This window comes from Microplitis mediator, chromosome 4, assembly GCF_029852145.1.
Source record: "Microplitis mediator isolate UGA2020A chromosome 4, iyMicMedi2.1, whole genome shotgun sequence".
In the NCBI taxonomy this organism is placed as follows: domain Eukaryota; kingdom Metazoa; phylum Arthropoda; class Insecta; order Hymenoptera; family Braconidae; genus Microplitis; species Microplitis mediator.
The window spans coordinates 16,011,463-16,032,890 of NC_079972.1; the positions used below are offsets into that span (position 1 = coordinate 16,011,463).

At 31.1% G+C, this 21,428-nt stretch overlaps 1 protein-coding gene across 6 annotated transcripts in view; it reads left to right on the top strand.

The window, feature by feature from the left end:
* Positions 1–21,428, top strand: part of LOC130666501 (cell adhesion molecule Dscam2-like) — a 56,865-nt gene that overhangs the window by 5,187 nt on the left and 30,250 nt on the right. For all 6 annotated transcript variants that reach the window (XM_057467545.1, XM_057467546.1, XM_057467548.1 and 3 more), the window contains exons 2-4: positions 15,858–16,178; positions 18,205–18,366; positions 18,524–18,673. In XM_057467545.1, coding sequence (XP_057323528.1) covers positions 15,858–16,178; positions 18,205–18,366; positions 18,524–18,673 — 633 coding nt within the window. The remainder of the gene's footprint in view (positions 1–15,857; positions 16,179–18,204; positions 18,367–18,523; positions 18,674–21,428) is intronic.

The window sequence follows — 21,428 nt, forward strand, 5'->3', positions numbered from 1 at the left end:
TATTTTCCCGTATGCTTTACCGGTAAAGCTCTTCTACTCAGCTCAATGCTATTACCTGTTCTGGGAAAATCAAGAGAACGTTAACTCTGCCTGTACCGCGAAACCGCCCATTCGTTTATTCAAGAGTCTTTTTTTTATTAAATAAATTTTTTTTTCCTTATCCTTTATTTCTCTTTCTTTAATGATTTTCCTGTTATCCATGCGGATATATACTAAATAATTAAATAATAATCGGTCCGGAGTTTAATAATGTCCAAGCATAAAAATAACAATAGAAGTCTTAAAATACAAAAGACGAGAAAAAAAAATTTAAGTAATGTGAAATCTTCTCAAGATACTTAACATTAATGTTTATGAATAATTAATTTCCATTTGCGATAATTGAAAAACTTTGTAAAAAATTTCCACATTGATTTTAATTGAATACAACGGATTAGGCTAAAATTTCATCGACTTGTATAACTTTTTAACGAAATTTGTTATTTATGAAAACCTAAAACTTTTAATTCACTAAAACATAATTGTATGAAAATCTTTAATTCATTAGTAAACTTAATACAAGAAGTCGAAAAAAAAAAACAAAAATAACAATAAATATTCGTCAGAAAAGATTTTTAAAGTTTTACAAAAATTAGTATGATTTATGGGTAGACTTTTTTTTTATCTTGGATCATTTATCTTGAAACTAACAGCTCAATAATATTAAAGAAGACAAGAAACATTGTCGTTGGGCATACATACATATTGTTTTTTTAGGATGTCGTATAGCTTACGGCATTTTATCATTTTAGAGTCTCTTGAATTTTATATATACTTAATAGTACTCACAAATAACTTTACATTTGTAAAATTTGTCTTCAACAGCATTCGTTTTGTTTTTCTCCATAATATCTGTGAATATATAATATTTCAGCTTCCGTTATATAATTTTATTATTATTATTTCTAAAAATATAAATTTATAAATACACCTAAAGAACCATAATAATTTTGAATGATAAATGATAATTCTGACTCTGGTATATAAATAAATCGACGAAATTATTTTGAACAAAACAATTTTAAAATTAAAATAATTATTTTATAACGTAATAATTAAAAAGTTACCAATTAAAGGGAGTATTAGTTTTCAAAAATATGGTCGACTTGAAACGAAGATAAAAATTAAATTAAATTAAAAAAAAAAAAAACGGTTATTTCCCAATAATGTAATACGGCAATTCAACACTCAGCAATCATCATCGTATTTCCGTATTCTCGACTGTGTTCCCCGTCTACTCGCAATGGTTTCGAGATTGTATTTCCTGTTTGGTGTGTATGGCATTTCGCATTTCCGTTAAACGTAAATTGAAGTTAGCTCAAAGGCACCAGCATCTTCACTCTAACTTTGATCTATATCGCATGCTTATAATGCAACGTCACTGTCATCATCCTATCTTTAATATTAAATAAAAATAAGTGAATATATAAATAAAATAATAAAAACGTAAATTGATTAAATTGGATTCGCTGTTAAAGTCAGAAAATGTCAAGTGGCCAATAAACTGATGTAGAGTTCTTTATCGAAGAAAAATGTGGGTTCCTGTCACTGGCAGCATTTATTGTTTGTTAAAATAATGTGAGTCTGTGTGTACAAATAAAAAATATATATATATATACTCGGAGTCATGACTGTAGTGGTGGCGATGGTTTCCAGGGGAGTGTAAAAGGCGGCGTAAAAAAACGTCGGAAGCTTAGAAAACCTCGCGAGCTTCTCGGGTCACTGCCGTCGCAGAACAATACTAAACTCTATAGCTTCTTCTCTACCCTTCCAAGCAACTCTCACCCTCGCCGTTCTCTTTATGGTATCTTATATCTCTCTATATATATATATATATAAGTATATACTAACTACACAGCACACTACAAAAATACTCGTGCTACTGCTACTGCTGCTGCTGCTGCTGCTCGTTTCCACGTTCGTTTTTCTTCTATCACTATCCTTTTTTTTATCATACTTATATATATACATGAAATGAACGAACTCAGCAGCCATATACACTACCGGTGTATAACTACTGTATAGTTATAACGATACAACCACAACACTCAGTTACTTTTTTTTTCCGTATTCTTTTGCTTTTCTTACATTAACGCCAGTACTTTTTTTGTTAAATTTTTTTATTTCTTTCTTCCTTTCTTCCTTGTGTGTATTGTGAAATGAGAAAAAAATGTATAAGGAAGCTTGAGGGTATATAAAAAGAAAAAGAGCATATTGCTACGACTAGATGAAAATTTCGACAAAGACATTTTTTGTCCACCCTTTTATTTTTCTTACTCTCCTTTTACTATTTTTGTTTACCCTCAAATGACATTCTTTACGTTAATCACCACAAAACCACCAAATTCCAATGCTCTGGAATTTTATTTACTCAATTGGTGGTTCCGTTTTGCTGATGGTCAGTACCGATCAATTATCGTTAGAGTACTTTTAGTAAATTTATAAAAACTTTAACTTCCGTCTTAGTCATTGCTGTCTTGGCATTTTGCTGTGGTAACTTGTCTATTTTATTTCCTCTTCTCTCCTCTCATTTTCTTTCTTTTCCACTTTACTCAACTCAGCTCCTCTTTTATTTACTTTTTTTAAATTTTATTTCCTCAATACTCTCCTCATGTTACTTTTTCCAACGAGCATATACCAAGTAATGGAACTTGCAAGTAATCTGGAGTGAAGACCGACAGCCTCGGCTTGTACCCACTAAAGCCACATGATGTATGATTATGGATGGCTTTTCATCATTAAGCTCTATATATATCCCACTAGTGCTGCTACTACTACTATTCCTGCTATTATATATATATATTGTGATGGAATATTATTTGGCAACTTGTTTTAAATAATAAATGTACGATATTCCAAAAACATACAGAACGTTCCAGATTTATATTTAAAAATTTGACAGTTTTAACATATAGACATGATAGAAGATATTTTGTTTAAAGAATTTGATCAATGAATAGCTTTTGGCAAATACCAAAGTTAGCTCGCTAGTTGGAATTCTATTTGGAATTAGAGTTGGAATTCTGGTTTGACTCATGTATCAACACATCTCCTATTACGTTATTGTATATTCTAAAGTGTATATTATGTCATATATATATATATATTGATGAATAACTGGTAGGGATACAACACATGTGTGAAGGTAAAATGTTTGTTTATATGTTTTACGTCAGTGGGTTGAGAAAGGTGGGGTGGAATTCCCTATTGTGAGAAAATACGACGCCTAGAGACAAATAAATTCTGGTCACGCAACATAATGTAAGAGGTTGGAACGTCTAAATCTTCGTTAAGACGTCGTTCCCCGTCGGTGCGCGCATTGCGGGAACAATGTGGAAAACGTGTACAATAAGAAATGCCAGGATGCCTTCAAGAGTATGCTACATATACAAGAGAGAGAGGGAAAAAAAAAGACGTAAGACTCCTGTATGCCACGAGAGACGGTGCCAAGTAAAACTCAGCAAAAGTATAGTTGAAAAATAGCAAGACTTGGTCTCCTCTACGTCAGCTTCTTTATCTCAGAACCGGGTGCGATAACGTCGACGCAGCATTTTGCATGCTCAAGACTTTTATTCTATGTATGTATATTCTATATTCCCATTTCAGCTTTGCTATTTTGCTCTGTTATACTTTTCTTCCTTCCTTACTTTCTTTTATGCCGCCATATCGCGGTGGTATCTTGTCTTTTGCCGCCAGTATTACTCGTCCCGGTCGTATACTGGCTTTTCTTTACTCTTCACTAAATATACATTACGTAGAATCCCCAATAGCCAACCAGGGGGTGTCTGCAAGCTTTTTTTTTTTTACATCAAATTTTACAAACACGTACTTAATGACGTTGCTATTTTTAAGTTTTTTAAAACTAAATTATTTCCCGTTTGATTTATATATTTTTTAAGTAGTACAGATGTGCGATTGGTCAGACATCTTGTAAAATAAATTTTTATGCCATGATCACATTTAAAAATATAAATATTTAGATCAGTGAATAAATTTGAATTTAATGCTAGTAATATTCAGAACAGTATTCGTGACAGCGCGTTAAAACCAGGAAAATCATTACAGGCATCCATTACAAAGTAAATTAATAAATATTAAATATAAAATTCGTTTGTCATAAAAAATTAATTTTTTGTTTTACTGTTTATTAACAGAAACATCGTAATCCATCCTAATTTTCTCTGGTAAAAAATTAGTGACCTGTCTGTTAGAACGTTATAAGCAGAAAAAAAAAAAAAAAAAAAAAAAAAATTTTATTCCAGTTGTAAAAAATTTATCCAACTCTCTCATTAGCTTTCAACAAAAAATATATTTTTTTTTATAATTAAATAAATACCAGTACTGTGTATAATAAAATTATTTTTAACAAAAATGTAAAATAGAATTAAAGTTTTGAAAACGGATCACAAAGGAACTGATAAATTAATATTATAATCAAAGTTTAATTATTGATAACTAATTGAAAATTGAGTTGATCAGTAATGAAAATGCACAGATATAGATATATGTCTGAGGAGCAGATGGATGAAATAGTGAAGCATGTGCGGAGAATTGGTTAGAAGCTTGAGGTAGAGAATAGAAGTGGAATTATATGTCAGTATAGTATGAGAGTATGAGAGTATGAGAGTATGAGATGGGAGAATGTGGTGTAGGTGGTGTAGGTGGTGTACGTGGCAGAGTCACGCATCAAGAGTAGTAGTAGAGGTTGCTTGATCTCTCCCTTCTAGTCGTGTTGTGTTCCTAGCTCCTACAGCTACTACTCATTCCCTCTGGGTTGGTAGTCGTCCTCGTCCTCAGCATCGTCGTCGACGTCGTACGTTTCAATTTGTCCCCGGCCTCTGTCTCTGATGTAACCGCGCGGTCTCATTAGTCCAAGGGAACAGAGAATACTGAGTCTTTCTTTGTCAAACATCTGCTGGCACCTTAGCAGTCTTTCCCACTTTACAATCAACCGTACCACTCGGTTGGCGCCGCGTTCTAACCACCCTCGTTGCCACTACACCACTCTTGGGTATTCGTCGTCTCTACCGTCTCTACGTCTCTGCCGTTTCTACTCTCTGCGACCTAACCGGAGCACAACCTGACTAGTCGGTTGCTTTTATTTCCGTCTCTTTCTCTTTCTTTCTCTTGCACACAGACCTGTATATATACACCTGCTCTGTACTTATTTAACTGTCTCTGTCTTTTTACTGGTGTAAGGCACGAGCAAACAATTACTCGTCCCTGTTTCGGTAATTGGTATGCCGGGAATGGAACCTTCATTCGTTTCTTCAATTCTAGAGCTTTTTGTTTTTTCATTTCTTTGCTTCTCACTCTCCCAACACTTGGGTCACGTATACTAACCGCTTTAACACGTAAACTTTATGGATATAAATGTTATGTCTCCAATAAAGAGTATTAATGCCAAGAAACGACAAGATATTGCTGATAAAACGTTAAAATGTTTTGATAGCTATTTCCTTTTTTTTTTTTTACTTAGTCAGGTAATTATTAATTAACAGGTTAAGTACTGTTTAAATTACTTGGGGTTGGGTAAATTTTTATGAGTTAAAAAATAAATACAGTTGACATCAATTTACATTTTTTAAAAATAAATTTTTAAGTGTTTCAGTTATTTATAAATTGACTCTTCGAAATGTTAAATTTTCACTGAAAATCACGTATCACTGAATAATGAAATCACCTGATATTCTAGTTCTGATAAATCGATGACTGTTTTATTATTCAAAGGGTTCTTTTAAATAATTGATACAATCCCAATTACAAATATTATAAAAAATCGTTAACAGTGTAAATATAAATTTATTTAATATTCAAATACTTTTAATAAAAATAATAAAAGAAGCGATTTATAATTTAATTATAAATTATAAGTGAAAAGTTAGTGACTAAAATGTCATATTATAATATTTTCTATATTTTTATGTCGGAAAATATTCAGTTGATTCTATTCTGTCTTGTCGGTAGCTATGTCGGAAATGAAACCGAGTATGTAGTAGGGAGGAGAAATGTTAGCATCGTTATCATAGTTTTCAGCCCTACATGTACATATACATATATACATACATCAACAATTCAATGTGTAATTAACATGAAACCACAAACATACACGCGTTTGGTTCTTCATTTTCCTCTCGACCACAAGTACAAATCACTATCATCAATTTCATGTGTTATGAATTATAAATATTCATGTATATTACATTGAAGTTTATGTTTAAATGAAATTTAAAATATATTAATCAGAAATTTACAAAAAACATTTAAATAATTTAACTCTATAAATTACCTGACTGACTAAATTTGAAATTAGAGTAATTCAAGTTCATAAGCCTTTTCTATACCCAAGATTTTCTTTTCTGATTGGTCAGTAATCTCCAATCAGGTGAGAGAAGGAGAGAAAAAGAGAGTTGAGAAGTAAAAGGGACTCATAAAGCTTTTGAGCTTTAGTTTCAAAGCGATCATACCAGTAATAACTTGCTCATGCACTAATTATTTATTCAGAAAAAAAATTAATTAATTAAGAATTCTTTCACTATAAATTTTTTTTTTACATCAGTAGGGGAGACCGGGGCAAGACGGCCCACCTAAGCCGGTTATTATTATTTGTGGCTTTTAACCATCAAGTCGATTTACTCTTGTCCCACTTGAACTCAATTCACCAAAATTTTGGTGAAGCTCCTGAAAAAAAATTTTTTTTTTTTTGGGGCAAGACGGCCCCCTCCGAAAAAAAATGAAAAAAAATTTTTTTTTTTTTAATATTGTAAAAAAATTTCCCGCGTAACAAATGTTTATATTTTTCTCTTTAACAACTGTATTTACTTTAATATTACTCGAAATAACCTTTTTTGATATAATACGAGTCATTTTTTCACTTCTGTAGAAAATTGATTATTGGTTTTTTTAACTTTTTCAAATGCTCTATTTTAATCCAAATCCATATAATTAACCAAAAAATGATATTTCTATTAAATTAATCATGACTAGGTTATAATACTATGAAATACATTTTCTTTTAGAATTTTTGAGTGGTTCATTTTGCCCCAAGTTTCACGTATCGGGCTAAAAATGAGTAAATAATATAAATTTGTGATAATCAAAAGAAAACAAGAAAAAAAAAATTTTGGTTAATTTTTGAGGTGGGCCTTCTTGCCCCAGGTGGGCCGTCTTGCCCCGGTCTCCCCTACAATTGAAATTTACATTTTTATTTTTAATTAATTAATTATTGTGAATATTTATTATACTGATAAAAAGTTAGTGGTATAAAAATTTTAGTGGAGTTACTATTTAAAAATTATCATTGTGATAGATGAATGACGTGTGTTAAAATAATTACGTCATTGGAATAACAATGATTTCACCGGAAATAACTCTGGCTTACCTGTCCTCGACTGGCGCAAGTGTTCATGACATACGTTAAAATATCAACACTGACCAAACCATACATACAACCATATGTATAAATATATATACAATTGTTAATACCCTTTTATGCTGTATCACACCATTTATCTAACTTTAAACTCTCGTTAGAGATCCGTAAATGAGATACACCCGCATAAAAGATGTGTCCGATGCACAAACACACTAGGTAACACTTGGGGTTTTTTAAAAAAAAATTAAAAAATGAAAAGACTTTTTCATCTGATTATACATAAACAAATTAGCTTTAATATAAAACTTGAATATTTTTTTTATCATAATTAGTTTCCAATAGCACACCAATTCAATTTAATTTAATATACCTCGATAAAATATCAAATACTCAGCAGTATTTTTTTTTCTTTTATTTCTCTTTTAATAGGCTTAAAGTTTTAAAGAATTTTCAATAATATTCCCATTCAATTCTTATAAATTTAAAAGGGTAATTTTTTTTATCATTATTACTCGAGAAAAAATAATTTCATTAGACAAATCCTGAATCTCGCATTTTTTTAGACCTAAGATATAATTTTTTAATTATTTAAATTTATGAAACTTAAATTTTTTTTTCAAAAAGATTTCAAAACTTATGATCGTTATTTTTTTTATTGATTTTGTATAAAATAACATAAATCTCTGTTTCATTTACGATATTTTTGATGTCAGTACATATAAGTTTATAAGCTATAAAGCATTAAATATTTTTGAATCCATGATGTGAAGAGATATTCTGGCAAGTAGTAAAAGTTTGCAGCTGGTTTTGATCATTAAACGTTTACTCTAAATAAAATTTAAAAAAATTCACATCTTTTATTTGATGTAATTTTTTTATTATGCATAAATACATTAACTGAAAAATAAAAATAAGAGAATACATAAATGAAATAGATTAAAAAAGAATTATTTGCTTAATAAAAGTTTTGTTCAAGTATCGAATCTAAATAAAATCGATAGTGTGTGAGTTTAAATTTGTATCAGTGTTGGTGAATGAACAAGGGTCAACTTTACACGTTTCGTGTACAATCTCTATGCATGAGTTTCTCTGGTCTCTGTTAGGTTCTACCAAGAGCCTTCCTAAGTACACAGAATACGTACAGATATTTGCATTTCGGTCTTTGTACTGGTATATATGTCCAAGGTCTCTTGTACATTCACTCCCATTCAAAATACACTGGCTCTATTTTCTGTAGTTTGAAACCGCACGGCAGTTTCCCCGTGACAAGGGACATTAGATCTCCACCCAACCGTATTTATATATAATTTGCGTTTAATCATACTTTGAATAACTATCAACCGTTAAATATATATCGTTTATTTATTACTCTTCAATATAGGTTGTATACAATTGATTTAATACCACCAGTAACTTTAGATAATATAAACATTACTACCAACCAAAATATATAACAGTAATAAATTTTTGTTTATTTGCTCAGAAATAATTGTCACCATTTTTTAATTTAATTCTATTTCATTTATAAATATATATATCTTCTTTTTTTTTTTATTACTGTAGAGTCAAATTCTATATAAAATGAAATACTTTTTTGTTAAATTTTTTTTAATATCGAGTTACTTTATTGCAGTAAAGAATTTCCAGTTTTATTACATCTTTTTTTTTTGCAAGTATTAATATCATAAAGAGTGTTCATTTTTTTCATTATTTTCTGATGATTCGAGTTACGAGCATAAAAATATATTATAAAAGGGATATAAAATTATGCCAGTGAACTTTAACTATTTCAATTTATGTTATGGATCCGTTTTGTTAAATTAATATCGATTGATTGTAAATATTCGTGTAAGAATTTTTATATCCAAAAAAGTATATTGTAATTGAATTAGGTGAAACTGGGTATGCTTTGATTGATATAAGAAAGATTGTATTTCTATAAATGTTCCGACCCCAAAGTACTTAATTATTTAAATTAAAAATCCATTCATTAACTCATGATCTCTTTACTTTAAAGTTTTGAAAATCTTTATCGTTGCAATAAATTGTTGAGATTAATAAGTTTTTTAATTAACTCAAAATTATGTTTATCAATAAAAGTAACCGATTGATCAAAGAAAAAAAAATAAATTCACATTATTTGACTTGGGTAAAAAGTTGAGTATTAATATTAATATAAATACATTGAAAAGACTCTTAACAAGTTTACTTTAACAAGTATTTATGTCGAAGAGGTGAGTTACCCTTTGCTCACAGGTTAGACATCACGAGAATACAGTACTTGAAGGAGTTCCGATGTCGGATCGATCCAGATGGAGACTCTCGAGGGTAAAGTTCGGGGGCAACCACTGTTTTCAAACGAGTATGAGGAAACCAACTAAGTTAACGAGCTATATAGTAGTTGTATAGGCGTATGTATTCTGTAGAGAAAGGTTAAACTTAAATTCTATACATTGGTACGACTTATTAATTTAGTTTTTATTTTAAATCTATATACTACACGCTGGAAAAAAATGATAACTACTACCATCTTGCAATAGGGAATGATTATCATTTTTTCTCGTACACTGTAAAAAATCACCGGGGTAAGTCCAAGCGGTGTAGGTGTTAAAATTATCGGTGTTAAATTTACCCCCGAAAGCGGTGTGAAAATAACGCCGCTGCCGGTGTAAATATTCTGTACCGGTGTTAAAAAAAATTCTCCGGTGTTAAAATAACACCACTGCCGGTGTAAATATCCTAGACCGGTGTTAAAATAACGCCGCTGCCGGTGTAAATATTCTGTACCGGTGTTAAAAAAAATTCTCCGGTGTTAAAATAACACCACTGCCGGTGTAAATATTCTAGACCGGTGTTAAAATAACGCCGCCGCTGGTGTAGATATTCTTTACTGATGTTAAAAGATTTTACTTTGTGAATATTTTTACTTACTCGATCACTGCACTTGTTAATAAATGATATTTTTTATTAATTTTCATAAAGAACTGACATTTTTTGTGTTTTATAATCTTTAAAGTTAATACTCCAAGCGGACGCAGTTTACCCAGCTTTTACACCGGTATTACTCCGCTTTCACACCGATATTACTCCGTTTTTACACCGGTTACCCCGCTTTTACACGGATTTTACTCCGCTTTTACACCGGTTACCCCGCTTTAACACCGGTGAATTACTCCTCCTACACCGGTGTAATTTTATTTTAACACCAGGCGGAGTTAAAATGAGTCCATTTTTAACACCGCTCTTTTTACAGTGTATAGCAATATTTATTATTGCGCCGATAGTAATAGTAATAGTTGCCTGAATAGTAATATTTCTTAGACCTGAAAAATTTTTAAATTTTACCATCCGAGACAGTAATGATTATCATAATTGGATTAAAATATTTAAAAAAATCTTAATAGATGGATAGATGACATTGAGGTATCGAATTTGGCTAATCAATACCCAGGACGCATTGAAGATACTTGATAGGGAAACAACGTAACGTGCGCATTTAGCAGATCGTATAGAGTATAGAGTATCAATTTATGACAGCGGCAGTACGTTTCATACTCTGTTATTGGTCTTCACATGCATATATGGATATTCTTTCAAGAGTTTAAACTACCAGCGACGAGCACCCTAATGGATTCTCCCCTGATGTTGGAAAGCATACATAAAGATCGACCTCAATCCGTTGAGGTGGTACCCCAACTGCTTCTCTTACTCTCTGGTTCCTGCCTATATTGCTGAATATACTTTTCCATTTTTCTTTTTAATATTTCAATGGAAAATTTTACTGCGATTGCTCACTTTACTCAGAATAATCACGATAAAATTTTACTTATACAATTCTTGCTTAAGTTTTTCATTTAGTTTTTAAATTTAAAAACGCCAGAAATCGCCAGAATTTTCTTATTTTATTCCTCAATTAGATATTACATAAACAATTTATCTTACACGGATTTCCTCTGATTTATGTTAATAATTTGGACGTTGGAATGTCAGGTATTTTACTGATTTTTTGATATTCTAATCATTTTTTTTCTTCATAATTTTCAATCGTCTATTAAAATTATAATTTTAATTGTAAAAGTTAATCTCAATTATAATTGGAAAAAAACAAAATAGAGGAATTTCATTGTTTACTTGATAAATGGAAAGAAAAACAATTTATTTTTTGAAAAGTCAAGTTTTATTCAGTCTTTTACTTTTTATTCCGATACCAAATGATTCGAAAGTTTGCTAAAGTTTCAAGCATCGGATAGAAAAAAGTTGTAACAAAAAAGTTCTGATAGCAGTCTGGCAAACTGACATTACAATTTAAGGGTTAATGTGATATTACTTTTTTTTTTTTTCTTATTATTATATACAGTGATAAGAAAAAGTATTTGTTAAATAATAAACTTAAATCGTAATATAATAAACCACAGTTCGTTTTTTATGGAGCGGCAGTTATTCTCCATTAGAAATTTTGATAAATTATTTTATTGACAATATAAAATTCTTGCTTGTGCATTAACTTGTAATTGTTTTCAAACGTCAGAAAGTTTAGTTTTTAGTTATAAAAATTTATCGGACCCTTCAGACTGAATCGATTGTCAGCGGGAAGTTGTGGGGCTGCCGTAAGTCGATCGGTGCATTTATTTTTATAAAAGTTTTATAATTTTTCATTGGTTGTCCTTTTCTAAAGATAAAAAAATTACTAAAGTCAGGTGAAGAAATTCAATTGAAAAATGACGTGATATTTTTTCCACGACTAAAATATTTAATTCAACGATTTTAAGGATTTGTTAAAAATTTACAGATAAAGATTAAATTGACCTGATCCATTTGTGGATTTTGAATCTGTAATATCTTAATTTATAAATGGTGAGTAGAATCGAGGACATTTAACTGACTGAATAACAGATAATGACATTAAATATAAAAAAAATTAAAAAAAAAAAAAATGTAATATCGAAATTTATATTTTTATGCAGACGGTGGATAAAATTAATCAGAGATATATACAAGCATTGAAATCAGTAATTTTTGCACTCGGTTCGCCAGTAGAGTAGCATATCAAGACGAGCGTAGGGGTGAGCTGGGGCTTGGATAGCAGCAGGCTGGAATCCGACAACCAGCGGGATGATCGAGAAAAAAGAATGAGGGGAACAATGGAAACAATACTATGAAACGAGAAAGTTGGTTTGCATTGTTGGATGGCAGCCGCAGAATTCCGGCGTCGTCTGTTAGGCGTGCTCGGTGTGCTTCTCGTTCAGTGACTGAATGCAAGACGGTAATTGTAAACCACCGGATGAACAGCACCAGACTTTCAAGTTGTTTCTTTCGTTCAATACAACTATACGGTCAACGATGGTCTATTATTTTTTATTTACTTTATTATTATTATTATTATTACTATTATTACATTGTACACAGATACAATCTGAGTTTTTTTGTTCTTAAGCTCTTCAGAACATAATGACACTCTAAACTCTTTTATCATGGATTTAATCATCCCGCAGTTACTCTTAACTTATTGTTATCATTGTTTGCTTTGCCATTTATGATATTATGTTTAATAACAGTTGTACTATTTATCTGATAATCATCTCCTTAATTTAATAGTTTTGAAAGATAGAGTTAAAATTACTGGAGAAAGCGAAGACAAAGCAGGTCATCGCTATCAATAAATTTTCGTACTATTTTATTTAATTACGACTAATTGGGCTAATTAAAATTTTTAATTTTAACTTAATAAAAATTATTCTACACGGAAAAAAATTAATCGTGAATGCAACATGATGCAGTCTTGGTAAATAAACATGATGAAATCATGTTGCATTCACATTATTTGTCATGTTTCGGTTACATGATAGTCATGTTGCAATAACATGAGAAAATCATGTTGCATTCACATGATTTGTCATGTTTCGGCTACATGATAATCATGCTGCGGTAACATGAGAAAAATCATGTTGCATTCACATGATTTGTCATGTTTCGGCTACATGATAATCATGCTGCGGTAACATGAGAAAAATCATGTTGCATTCACATGATTTGTCATGTTTCGGCTACATGATAATCATGCTGCGGTAACATGAGAAAATCATGTTTCATTCACATGATTTGTCATGTTTCGGCTACATGATAATCATGCTGCGGTAACATGAGAAAATCATGTTTCATTCACATGATTTGTCATGTTTCGGCTACATGATAATCATGCTGCGGTAACATGAGAAAATCATGTTTCATTCACATGATTTGTCATGTTTCGGCTACATGATAATCATGCTGCGGTAACATGAGAAAATCATGTGAATGCAACATGATTTGTCATGTTTATTTACCAAGACTGCATCATGTTGCATTCACGATTAATTTTTTTCCGTGTATTAATATTGAAGGTAAATCAGAAAGACCATTGTTAGTATTAATAATTAATTAGTGAAAAAATTTTATAGTCATGAGTAAAAAATTTTTATCGCAATCCATAATGTATTAATACTCGGATCTAGTTTCTAGTCGCAAACATGTCACGTATGCATAAAAAAAAAACATAGAAAAAGTTACGTTGAGTAAACATCAGCTAAACAGAATTTATTACTTAACTTGTATGATGAGCTTGTTCTTTGATTAAATTTTTTTCCGGTACTGCGTCTTGGTATATTTTTTATTAAAATCGTATTTTACACGATATTATTTTTAATAAAACTGTAACATATATTTTTAGCTAGATATAAAATTATATATTTCAGTACTAAACCACACGGTTAAATATTATTGTAAAAATAAATGTTTACACGGTGTTATATAGCGACCGAAATTACTGTACTGAATCGATAACATCTTGAACGATGTCAGGCTCATCGTTATCTCCAGCATCGAGTTTATTATACCACCCTCTGTAGCATGTTATACAACTACCTGGAAATCTCGGCTCCGCCACTTTATTATACTAAATATAATATTTTTATTTGTTTACTTACTTAATATTTTATAATAAAACTTAACAAACATTTTTATTGAATTTTATAACATGAAATCTCCAGTAAACAAGGAATGAAAACATTTCAATTACTAAAAAGCACTTTTGAATAAATCTATTGTTATAACAAAAAGTAATCATTTATTTTATGCTAAAGTTTACTCTTGAGTTATTACAATAATTGTTGAATTGTCTTTTCTACAGTAGTTTTAAATGGGTTGTTGAAAAGTAACTACTTGGTGAGCTAGCTCATCAGAATATCTAAACAATGAATGAGAAGAGGGTTTTCTCATCCCTACTCGATGAGTATATACATCTATATATATGTATATATATGATATGTACTTACTTTCGAGTAGTTTTAAAAGTAAAGAACGCACTCGCCACATCCACACTATATCATTCAAAGCGCACTAACCCTACTCAATTCAGTCTTTCCGTCTTGTTCATTTTTTCCTTTATCTTTTCTCTCTGGAGAAAAACAATGAAATTTTTTAAAGCTCCACATCAGGCACTTTCTTGCTCTCAAGTGCATTAATGTCTAAACCTTTGGACAGCTGATACAATATCTATTATTATATTTTAACAATCGATACTTTAAACTTAAATTTATTATCTTATAATTCAAACCAAACATAATTTACTTGTATGCCATCTGATCATATTTGGGTTATTTTTATTTATAAAAAACTTAATACATGTCACTTATTGCTATATTGTATCAACCCGACAGAAAGTCTATAACAATTAAAAATTTATATAAATTATAAAAAAATTTTGAAAATCCAAAAGTGCACGCCTCGAACGCTCATGTTATGTTTTTTTTTAAAAGTTAAATTTCGAATAAAATTGAATATCCCGCTCTTTTCCCATAGAAATTTCCATGGTAAATATACGGTAATAAAAGTAAAAAAAAAAATAAATAAGGAGAATATTTCTAATGAAAAATGGCGGCAGTGTGTGTTTGTTTACATGTAAGATTGCCGGTTTTAACCGTAATGATTTATTTTTAAAAAAACGAGAAGGCCTACAGTAGTGATTTTCGAAAGGAACCTTCTTTGCTTATTTCTGAAAATTTTGAAAAAAAAATTAAGTAGTTTCGTCAAGTCGTTCTCGAGATATCCGTACCACGCCGTTTTTTTTAACCACAGACTAATGCACGTCCACGATAAATTTTTTTTAATAAACTTTTTTTTATATTAATACATATTAGACAAATTAAAAAAAGTATCAGGATTATTTATTAGTGTTTCAGCTTTATATTGATGTGTTTTTCATAATGTGTAAGAGTAATAGAAAAAAAAATATATGCACTTTAATGAGTGGAAATCGTGTGACCTTGACAGGTTGGTTATAAAGCACAACCTCTCCGCTTCGCTTTCGAGGCGTGCAATATAATCGATATAATTTTTTATCTCACATTCTTTGTTATGCGAATTTTAATTAAATAAAAATGTTAATTATTAAAAAATTTATTTTCAGGTGGAAACGCTTCCTACGAGATGCAGGGCCCAAATTTCACAGTAGAACCGCAGTCGAGAGTTGAATTTACGAATGTAAGTGGCGGTCGTGTCGATTGTACTGTCCGGGGAAACCCAGAACCAACAGTTGAATGGCTGGCAGCAGACGGCGGCAATGTCGCCAGCATACCTGGGATTAGAATGGTATTTAGTAATGGAACCATTTACTTCCCTGCTTTTGAGGCTGAAGCATTTCGTCAGGATGTTCATTGGGCGATTTATAAATGCTCAGCAATTAATAGTGTTGGTGCCGTTGTCAGCAGGGATGTCACCGTTAGAGCCGGTAACCAAACTAGTTATTAATTTTATCAATCAGACAATCGATAAATATTATTTATAAGTTAATTATTAGCTCTTTGTCTAAATTATTTTCTTAAAGTTTGCTAGTACGGACAAAAAGTGCTGAATGTGAATATTGAAAAAGTAATAGCATTAGCTTTCTTCTTTCTTATACACTTGAAAACTTTTAAAGTTTAATTTTTTATAATTTTATTTTGCTTTTGTTATTTAAATCAACGACGAAATTCAACGATTTAAATAAACTTCTTACACTTTTAAAAAGTACTTTTAATATTTTTTATATTTAATAATGAATGAATTATTACGTTTTAAAATGACGATAAAAAACAAACTTGTTTTCCTGTACACTCTTAAAGTTATCGCTTGAAATAATAATAATAAGCATAAAAAAAAATAAATATAAAAAAGAGAACAATGACAAAAAGTCGAGGCTTTGCATCTGTAAGGAAAGAATTTTCTCGAAGGAATAATAAACGAACCGGAAATTCCTTATCGAACTAACGCCTTCGTAAATCATAGCCAAGTGAACAGAACTTTTACCTTTTTCGATTGGAACTACCCAGTGCCTCCATCGACTCCTCCAGCTCCAGCTCCAGCTTCAGCACCAGCATCAGCATCAGCATCGCCACCAAACTATGCCTCATATTATTCTCTATATACTTCCAGCATCGTCAGCTTATTTTTTGAATTTTATTCTCCGGTTTTCTTCCTTGTTCATAACTTTGCTCACGCCTCTGATGAATAGAAATTCCCAATACATACATTTTTTACGATAAAAGTATTTTAGCACGAGATCTTACGCTCGCGACCGTACGAACACTTTTATATTTTTTCCCTCCATTAAATCAATCGTAAATATATATCCTCTATATTTTAGTAACACAATTGAATACAGTTTTAAAATATGTAGACTTTGATAAATGTGCAGCGATAAATATTAAAGGCAAAGTAACCTTTAAAGTCCATTATCACTCGGTTTTTTTATTTTCGGTTAGTTATTTATTTAAAAAACATCTTTTCTTTAGTAATTTAAAATCTCAGTACAACACAAACGACGGGTGGATTTTCTGCATATTTCATGGTTTGTAAATATTACTCGGTGCAGAGGAAAAACGTCTGGCTCTGACTCTAGTTGGAGGCTGGCTGGCTGGTTGGTGAGTTTATGCCCAAGCGGTTTGTGTTCAAGTTGAAGCCACGATATACCAAAAGCAAGCTGAGTTTTTACCCTATTCTAGAGTCTGAGTGCTTCGCTTGGCTGACTCTTGAAACGGGTTCCAAACCCTCTCTACTCTCTTTCTCTCTCCCTCTTTCTATTTCTCTCTCCCACTTTCTATACTCAATTCTCTGGCTTGGCCATGATGCAGTACATGACGGTGTTCACCTTTTCCTCGACATCTCTCTCTTTCTTTCTCTCACTATTACTCTCGCTATACCAACTAAACCGTCACCACCAGCACCAGCAGTAGTAACAGCAATAGTAAGAGCAGAAGCTGAAGCTGAACCAGAACCAGAATCAGAAGCAATAGCAGCAGCAATAGAAGCAGCAAGAGAAGATGTAGAAGCTGTAGAAAGCAGTACCGTAACCACTAACCTTACTCTACTACCAACACACAATGAGCACTACAGTGTGTACCACCTCTATGACCTTTCCACCATTTCCTATTTTGTCAGCTCGTTCATTCCAATCCTCTCGCCCTTTACTCCATCCCCAACCCAACCCAACACCCTCAAGTACCACCGCCACTCTGTAGTTTCAGCTTTTCTGCCATTTGGCACACACCTCTCTATATACTCTTTCTTCTTCCTTATATATATATATATATATATATATAAAGTATACAGACACTGGAGCTATACAGTTGTAACAGCATCAGGCGAGTAGCAGCTTCCGCAAGACTTTACCGGCCAATTCACTCAACTTTAAACTTTAAACTCTCTCTATCCTCTTTTGATTCACCCACATTTACATATATAAATATATACATATAATTATATACATATGCTTTTAGTGGTAAACCAGCGTTACGACCCAGAAGTTCAAAGTCTCGGTGGTTTCCTGGGCAACAATGTACTTATGCGATGCAACGTTCCCAGTTTTGTACGAGATCACGTTACTGTTACATCTTGGTTACAGGAACCATCATTTAATATTTATCCATCAGCTATGAGTGGTACTTGTTTTTTTTTTTTTTTTTTCAATATCATTTTAGTTTGACAATAAATTTATAAATTTATTTAAATCAATAAGTTATTATTACTGTTATCGCTCAGTATTACTATAAATTATTATTCAACACTACTGATGATATAAATAATATATGTTTATAGATGGGAAATATCATATGCTTCCTAATGGGGATTTAATGATTATTAATATAACACGAAATGATGCTCAAATGACGTATAGATGTCGAACACATCATCGACTGACACAAGAGACATTGGTTAGTCCTAATGTAGGTCGTGTACAACTAGCAGGTATTTAATGTTTTTAATTAATCGTATATTATTATTATTATTATTATAGAGTAATTATTAACAATAACATAAAAAAAATAGTATTATTTATGTATTTATGGCAGTAAAAACAATAGTTTAGTTGGACGGAACAGAATAGAATAGCTGAGTGGGTGGATTCGGTGATGTTTAATTAAACGGTTGCTATACCACACTAATACAGAAAGGGAGCAGTGGTCATTTACTAGTTTGCTAACAACCGCACAATACGCCTCAGGCAAAGCTGCTGGTGCATTGTGTGTTTGCGTCTGACAAACGCGACTCGAAACAAGCCTGTGTTGGATGATTGCATGCATATTAATATTTTCAAAATCTCTACGGATTACCCACTTCGATACAACACAATATATTATCATTTTTGTATTGTAATATTCGTAATATAATACTTTTATATTTTCAATAGCAATTCATTATTTATTACAATTAATAACGTCTTTTGTTTTAAATGTTATTAATTAATTAACTACACGGAGAGAAAATTATGGCAGCGGTTCCCATAATTTTTTGAAATTTTTTCCTATACCATCATAGGAATTACGACCATAAATTATGGGAGCGGTTCCTATAATTATAGGAATGTTTCCCATAATTATAGGAATAGTCCCTATAATTATGGGAATGATACCCATAACACTATAGAAATGGTTCCTATAATTATAGGAATGGTTCCTATAATATTATAGGAACCATTCCCATAATATTATGGGAATGGTTCCTATAATAGTATGGGAACTATTCCCATAATATTATGGAAATGATTACCATAATGCAATTGGAATAGTTCGTATACCATTATGGGAATCATTCCCATAATATTATGGGAATAGTTCCCATACTATTATAGGAACCATTCCTATAATATTATGGGAATGGTTCCCATATTATCATGAAAAAATTAATTTAAAGAAGTGTGGTAATCACTTCTACAATACATAGAAATATTATTAAACATAAAACCAAAAAATTTAACATTGAAAAAAAAAATCGTATTTGGCAAAAAAACATTAAAATTTTTAACAAGAATTTTTTGTCAGCACAAAACATTCAAGAAAATTCAAATTTTGGGAAATTCCTACACTATTGTGCAAAAAAAAATTTTATGATATTATAGGGATGGTTCCCATAAAATTATGGGAATAGTTCCCATAATATTATAGGAATAGTTCCTATACCAATATGGGAACCATTTCCATAATGGTATGGGAACTATTCTCATACTATTATGGGGATGATTCCCATAATATTTGAGAACCATCCCTATAGTAGTATAGGTACTATTCCCATACCATTATGGGAACCATTCCCATAATGCATAGCAAAACTTCCCATAATTTTCTTTCCGTGTAGATTTAATTATTGTAAAACCGCGCTTACCATGTAAATAATAATAATAATAATAATAATAAAATGTGGTATAGTTATACCACACTCGGCAAATAATGACAAACTCATCGGGGTATATGAAAAAGTATAAGGTTTAAAATGTGTACAATCTTTGTATGTATATGTGGTTACAGTACATGAGGTTCTTATACATATATATATATATGTATGACGACAGTATGCTGTAGGTACTTTAGCATCTCTGCGCTACTCACGTTGCAGACTTGTCTGAAGCGGCACGCGAATCTCGAGTATCGCATGCAGGGAAGCATCGTTAGTTAGCTGGGACTCGAGAGGATATTTCTCTCTTCCCAGTCCTCTCCATTGGTCCGTCTTGTTTCATTTCCCGGTTATACTTCTCGTCCACTTGACTGTTTCTTCATGCGGCTTATATTTCCGCTGCGCTACTCAAAATCTTTTGCCAAATCAAAATACATGTATAGATAGATATATATTTGTATATCGATGTACATTCGGGTGAAATTGAATATTATGCCTGACAGTGGTGAGCTAGTTGCTGGTTAGTTCGTTTTCCAATACTATAGTCGAACGAATTTACGATGAGAATTCACTATCAATATAACGTCTTTATAGAAATGAATCCCACGAGTCTGATTCCGATTTATATCTATATAGATCTTTAAATAATTGCGGTCCTCCTAGACGTTATACTTCTTTTCAATTCGTTTTAAATCTTTAAATTTCCGTTGGCTCATCTTTTATCCATTTTTTATCGTTTATAATATTCCAGTTAGTACTTGAAAAGAAAAAATACTTGTAATACGGGTTTTCCACGTTTTATATTTATCTTAAACTGATGTTTGAGGTCGTGTTTATATTTTATACAACTCTACAAAGAACCTAAAATACATTTTCAACCTCACTATATTTTTATATATTAAAATAAACATTATAAATTAAATACTGTGCTTTTATTTACGGAACAAATTGTATTCATAAATACTATGAATATATTATACGTTTAGTTCTGCTAGTAAATAAACTACAGAGAAATTTTCTTCACAGTAAAATTATTTACAACTTATTATTGTGGTAAAAACACAATTGTTTTTCTTTAGCTCAATTTTTTTATTTTAATATTTAAACATAAAATAAAAATTGATGAGTGATCTAAGTATGCAAGGAATAAAGTCATGTCTGACTAAACTAAACTCTTACTACTAAAACCTACGAATCCACAGATGTTTTAGTTTATAAAATTACTTCTAGGTGACGTGACTGAGAGAAAATCTTTTTAGTAATGAAATGATTCATTCACTATTTATATATTCCTTTCAAAGTGTCTTTAAAGAGAGATAAATTCAACATTTAA